At 39.0% G+C, this 6,565-nt stretch overlaps 1 protein-coding gene across 1 annotated transcript in view; it reads left to right on the top strand.

Moving 5' to 3' along the window:
* Positions 1-6,565, top strand: part of LOC138029956 (serine/threonine-protein phosphatase 2A 65 kDa regulatory subunit A alpha isoform-like) — a 29,486-nt gene that overhangs the window by 20,761 nt on the left and 2,160 nt on the right. Inside the window, exons 12-20 of the mRNA XM_068877798.1 lie at positions 711-781; positions 1,176-1,261; positions 1,604-1,652; positions 2,129-2,180; positions 2,290-2,411; positions 3,982-4,042; positions 4,696-4,769; positions 5,223-5,303; positions 5,416-5,558. Of these exons, the coding sequence (XP_068733899.1) occupies positions 711-781; positions 1,176-1,261; positions 1,604-1,652; positions 2,129-2,180; positions 2,290-2,411; positions 3,982-4,042; positions 4,696-4,769; positions 5,223-5,303; positions 5,416-5,558 (739 nt within the window). The remainder of the gene's footprint in view (positions 1-710; positions 782-1,175; positions 1,262-1,603; positions 1,653-2,128; positions 2,181-2,289; positions 2,412-3,981; positions 4,043-4,695; positions 4,770-5,222; positions 5,304-5,415; positions 5,559-6,565) is intronic.

Genomic DNA, 6,565 nt, shown 5'->3' with positions numbered 1-6,565 from the left:
TTTTTTCAGGAGCCCAGAATTAATTCATTCCAGCTGGGATCAAATTTACAAGAAAGTGAGGATGAATCAAGTAAGGTGGTCGTTCAGGCTACTTGTTCAGAAATTTGATTGCCCGCTCTTGCAAATAAGGCGATTGGGTGACCATTAGGCAGCAGCCTTGTCTTGAGAATAGGAAACCAGGATTGTTTGAAAAGTAAGCAGCAAAGTATGATTAATTCACCTCCAGTGACAGTTACAACAAAAGAGTTACTGACTGGAATTCCAAGACAACAATTATATGTGTACTTCTTGGTCTGCCTAAAACAAGATTATAATTTCCTGTAAGAAAATAGCTGTGGGCAAGGCAACAACAATCATTTCAATACAAATGTAATTCAACAGATACTTGGTTGGATACATTTAACACAATAGAGAGCTTTAGATTCTAGGATGAGAAGGACTACGAGTACAAGATTTTTTCATAGAACAACAGTGAGAATGTGCAAACCAACGTCATTTTGGCGGGAAATACGTGATACTGTCGTCATTTTAGTATAAGGTTTTGCAAAAATGTCGTCATGTCAAAACAAGTCAACAGCACAGTACCAGTTTTAGCATTATTTTTTCAATCAGAAAAAAGGCTCAGTTACCAGCAATAAGAGTAACTGAGCAATGTATACTGCTATTATAGTTTACAAGTTGAGTGAAATTTCCTTGGTCTCTTTTACCAGATTTTGCAGAGAAAGTACCTGAAGACGTTCGTGAACAAGTCTTAATGACTAATATACTTCCTTGTGTCAAGGTATGTTATAATTTTTCCATCATTTAATGATTGTTATTGTTTTGTTTGTCTACGAAGTCACTTTTGATCTAGTGAATCCAAATTAGAACTGTTGTTTGTAAATGGTGGTTTTTGTGGAGAGGATCGAACTTACCCCTTCGACGTCCAAACCGGCCTTAACCGGCCAGACTCTGTCTAACGCCAAACGATTTTACTCGTCAATGGGGAAACCCTGGGAGTCAATGGGTTAGTCACTCACTAAAAAACTATGTCCTCATTAATATAGCTGCATGTCAGGAAATCAAGCTCAATTAAAGCATGTTAAATGATGGCAACTTCACCACTACAACATTTCACTCCTTATTGCAGATTATTTTGCAAGTGCCAATGAGTTTTGTTGCTTTCTGTTTTGCAGGAGCTGGTAGTGGATCCAAAGCGACATGTAAAATCTGCTTTAGCATCAGTAATAATGGGACTTTCACCTTTGTTAGGAAATGATAAGTGAGTATCTTTATCATCACATCCAGTTGGCAATCAGTTCTGCCCTTTTAATGGGGGTACTTAGTGAAAGTTTCAAGTGCATTTTGCTGAGCACAACTGGCCTACTAAGCAGGGAGACTAACAATCAAATAAAATGTTGTTTTTGCTCGAGGGGAATTTCCTACTGATTCATGTACAGTCTTGCTCAAATATATTTTTTTAAAACTTAAATAACAAACATAAATGCTTCCTACAAAAACAGAATGTTGGTAATACAACTCTTAAACATTGTACATGTATGTCTGCAACATGGTACAGTGATCCACATTAACTTTTGTTTGCTTGTTGTGTTTCCATTTACAGTACTATTGAACACCTTCTTCCTTTATTCCTCACCATGTTAAAAGATGAGGTAAAGTTCTTGCACTTTGTTTGCAGTGTGGTGGTGCACATGGGGTGGTAATGATCAACAACAGAATGAGACCGTTGCTCCAGGCTCTTCATCCTTCAGACCTTGTTTGGCACCTGAGTGGAATGCTTGTTTGTGTTTTGTGTCTCTGTAAACCTGGATTATGATGAATTATTGTCAGTGGGAGCTATCAAATAGTCATTTTCAAGTAAATGTACTGAGGGTGCGTTTGATTGACTGTATTCTGGAATAGGAATACATGAAATAGAAGTTAGAATTCCTTCGTTTTTACTGAGATTCACATCAAAACTGTCAAATACCGACTAAAATGCTATTTTAAACATATCTTTATTATCCTCTGTTGCTTCAAAAAGCCAGACATACTGTTTTAAATCATCACTCCACGTATTCTTATTCCGGAATTGGGTCAATTGAACATGCCCTAAATGAATGCTTGATGGTTGTTCTTACCTTTTCAGATTCCTGAGGTGCGACTTAATATTATATCCAACTTGGATTGTGTCAATCAAGGTGAGATGACTAAGATTTTAAAACAGTGACATTAATTTGTTTTACAAAACTTAAACAGTTGCACACTATGGCACATCCTCAAGCTTGATCATTTTTCTTTATTCTGTAGTGATTGGTGTCAATCAGCTGTCGCAGTCTTTACTTCCGGCTATCTTCGAGCTTGCAGGAGACACCAAGTGGCGTGTTCGACTTGCGATCATAGAATACATGCCATTGCTCGCCAGTCAGTTGGTATGTCTTGATGTTCATTGCCCATTGTGATTTCAGCTATATGTGGGGTTTTAAGTAATTATTTAAACTGGCCCTTTGGTAAAATCACCGTTGTCATGATTATCTAACTCAGATTATTATCTCAACTGATTATTTAAATTCTTACACAGTCCGACAAATGCAGTTTCAGTACATCACCAATATCAAAATCTGGTTTCCAACAGAACATCCAGCAGCTCTTAGGTTTTTAGTACGTTTCAAAGCATTTTAAATTTTACGTTGGGACTAATTGTTGAATTTCAGGGATTGTAAGACCCTGCCGGAAGTGAATTCTGATGATGGACACCCAGGGGTTTCAATAAGCACTGACGGTCGACCAAAAACGTCGGCTATTTCGCTCAGAGAAGTCGGCTATTTTTCCCCCTAAATTGAATTAATTGAAGGATTCCTTCAAACCTAAAGTAAAATTCATTTTTGATGGACTTGAATGTACTTTATTTAAACCTCAATTTCAAAATAATTAATCAGATTTTTTACGTAATTCAATTACGTTCAGTTACTTCCGCAAACATATCAAGACGTTTTCTGCAAAACAGGTTGTTATTGAGTAATCGTTGCATCAAAACTTGTTTTCCACCAAAACAGTAAATGCTTCTTTTAGTTTCATTGGTTAAGCCTTTTTGTTCGCTCAGATTAAAATGACATATTCAATCGTTCGACTGAAATGATTTCTCATGTTGACCGAACAAAATTATTGCGGTTTGTCTAGACAAACAAAAATGTTTCAATTGGCGCTTGAAAAAACGCGCAAAAAATGATGACATGAAATTGCCGAAACGTCATACAACGTTTAAATCGTTAATTTTCCTTTTGAAATGATTTTCCAAATCTTTCTTCGCTGCTTCTTCGCGTAACTGCGCACTCACTGTCGCTGTTGATAAGAAATCTTCCTTTAACTTTGTACTCAAATTGTCGCCCAGGACGCTGGAAATCGCATTTCAGAGCTTCCAGATTTCAAAATTTTCTGGGGGAGCATGCTCCCAGGTCCCCCTAGACGAAGTGATGCGCCCTTGCTTGGATGATGCAGTCGGCTACTAGCCTTAAACCAGCTGCCTACTTCAAATTTTATTGAAAACCCTGGACACCGAACTAAAAAATAGCATAATGAGCCAAGTGAAATGAGAAACAGTCTGACCACTGCTGTGAAATAATTGTGACAGGTAGTGACAGAAGCAAAAGTGGCCATATGAACGAGAGACCCCAGGCAGACAAGTGACATTTATTTTGACCTCCTAGTGGGGCCCCTCCCCAGGCATGGGAGCATGTTACTGTCTGAAAGGGGGGAGGGGGGGATGGGAATGGGGTTAGAAGTGGGGAGGGGTGCAGTGGACGTGGCAATGTGGCCAAGGATTTCCATGTATCCTTCCCTGATACTTGTCTGAATTTATCTTGGCATGTGCATCAATGCTGTAAAAAAAATGAAGGAATTTGTTGGCACCTTCTCCTTCTGAAGGAGCCATCTTCCCTTGCAGCAGTTTACACTGTATGTATCGCTTTTTCCCTAACATTATTTTGGTTTTGGTGATTGCAGGGTGTTGAGTTCTTTGATGAGAAGCTGAACAGCCTCTGCATGACGTGGCTGGTAGATCATGGTAAAACTTTTAAATTTCATGTTCATCCTGATGTTCTCTTTATAAACAACTGGGGGTGGTCTGCCCCAATGGATAGTACACCGGCATGTAGCTTCAGTTGTTTCATGGCTGGGTAACTTTATCTGGTGGACAGGTATTATCCAGAGTGCTCTGTATTAAAATGATGGCCAAGGTTTCATACACAAATTTCCTCTTAGCTGTGCTTAGAGTACATGTATTTGCATTCACAGGTTGCATGAGCAAAAAAATTAATATCCTACTAATACTGTAAACACAGATTGCACAGGTAGTAACTTATCCTCCCTTTGAATAACTGGCACCTGACTTACATGCATCACACTCTTACCCACAGCTGAACTTGTCTTAGGTTGTAGCAATTCATCTCTGCCCCTCTTTGTAAGCAGACACTGGATACCTCCTTCTAGTTAGGTTTCTCAATGCCATTAGTCTATTTTGATTTGTTTACACAGCCCTGCAAGCTTTAAGCTGTAGAATGTCACGTTGTATACAATCAAATCTCATGAAAATGAGCGAAAGTGGGGCCAAATGGCAGCTGCAGTCTGATTTGCGGACATGTTTGTGAGGCCATGAAAATTCTTGATTAATACCAGAAATCCTTATGGCTTTCTGTTAATACTGAGTGTTCTTTTTAGTGTATGCTATCAGAGAAGCGGCTGCAAAGAACCTGAAAAAGCTAGTGGAAAAATTTGGTGCTGAATGGGCCCAGGTGAGAAAAATCCATTCTTTGTTTTCAGAAGTTATGAAGTGCTGTCATATTTGAGTAACAGTAGTACCAATAGCCTCCCAGGCAGTCATCTTTAGGGGAGTCGTATCCACCCCCTTGGGAGGTGAAATACGACTGCCCTAAAAATTTTGTTTTGGTGGTGCCAATTGTCTTTACAATCACTGTGGCAATTAATTTTCTTGAAAATTTGGGTGCAACCACTGCCATATAATTATAGACAGGTCTTTTTTTTCCCAATTGCTCAAAAACCACCAAATCTTATGCAGAGCTTGGGAAATATTAGTCTAGATCCTTTGTTTTATGCATTCTTAAAACAGGTACAGTTATGTTTTTTAAAGAAAATTGTGAAGTCTTTTTTAAGTCCATTGGGACTGAAAAAATTCAGCAAATAACATCTGTTTATGTCTGTTATATTGTTTTTACCCCTTTCTTCAGAGTCAAGTTATCCCCAAGGTGCTGTCCATGGCAACAAATCCGAACTACCTCCACCGGCTGACTACATTATACTCAGTTAATGTAAGTAGTGGATTGCTGTTAAACATATATAATAGAGAGGGGAGGCAAGGGGTTGGAAACCCCACCCTTATGTTAATGTTGATCTTGTTAACTTTGAACCATCTTGTTGTAGGTTCTAGCTGAAGTCATGGGATCTGAAAGTGTTGTAAAGCTCATGCTTCCAGTTGTGATTGGCTTAGCTGATGATTCTGTGGCAAATGTGCGCTTCAATGTTGCCAAAACTTTGCAAAAAATTGCACCCGTCTTGGACGAGAAGTAAGTACTTACATGTAGCTCAAAAGATGGATAGCTCTATCCAGCCGATAAACACTAGAAAAACCAATTGAGTTATCCAGTGGATAGTGATTTATCCAGTAGATAGCACTACCCACCCTTTGGACAACTGGGGCCTGGACAGTCAGTTTATTAACTTGTATTCACAGAACAGCTACGAAGAGTCATTTGTTTTAAATTACTGCAAGTGTGAAAGCCACCTACATAAGAAGGGTTGTATTCTTAAAGTTCCCAAAGCAGATGGCCTTGCCTGGTGGCTTTGAGCACAAACACACTAAGAATTTGTGTCTGGGCCTTACATTTCAATACACTGTCCCTGGAACATTGATTTCAAGTCAATTGTCTTTGGTGGTTTTAACAGCATCTCTGTCGACACTGGACCTATTTCACTGACTGCTTGTCTGTCCAAGGTCCTTGAGAATTTTGTGGTCACCTGGTTAATAGAGGATGTAAGGGGTAAAATCAACCCAAATCAGTTTGGATGCCTGAAGGCAACCTCCACAATGTATTGTTTACTTGATATGATTCATACTTGACTCTCGTACCTGCGATTTCCCTGGTCATCATCATCTCCACCTTTGTTTCCTTGATTTCTCTAAGCTTTCGACAGTATTGGATATAATTTACTAATCGAAAAGATTTTGGATTTAGGAGTTTGCAGATCCCTAATACCGTGGATCACAAACTTCCTGACAAATCGCCAACACGTGTAAAACTATCTGATGCAATTTCTGATTGGCTTCCGATAACAGCCTGTGTTCCCCACGGAGCAAAACTTGGTCCAGTTTTGTTCCTTGTAATGGTTATCAATTTGAACGCCACTACACCTGAATCATGCATTTGGAAGTACGTTGACGATGTCTCTTTTTCAGAAGTGCTAGCAAGAAATAGTAATTCGACTATCCAATCCAGTCTTGATGCCATTACCCTTTGGAGCTGTAGCAACTGGATGAAACTCAATGCTTATGTTAATGTAGACTAATATTAGA

This window comes from Montipora capricornis, chromosome 13, assembly GCF_036669925.1.
Source record: "Montipora capricornis isolate CH-2021 chromosome 13, ASM3666992v2, whole genome shotgun sequence".
NCBI lineage: Eukaryota > Metazoa > Cnidaria > Anthozoa > Scleractinia > Acroporidae > Montipora > Montipora capricornis.
Note: the sequence above shows the minus strand (reverse complement) of the source record. Positions and strands in the feature narration are given on the sequence as shown.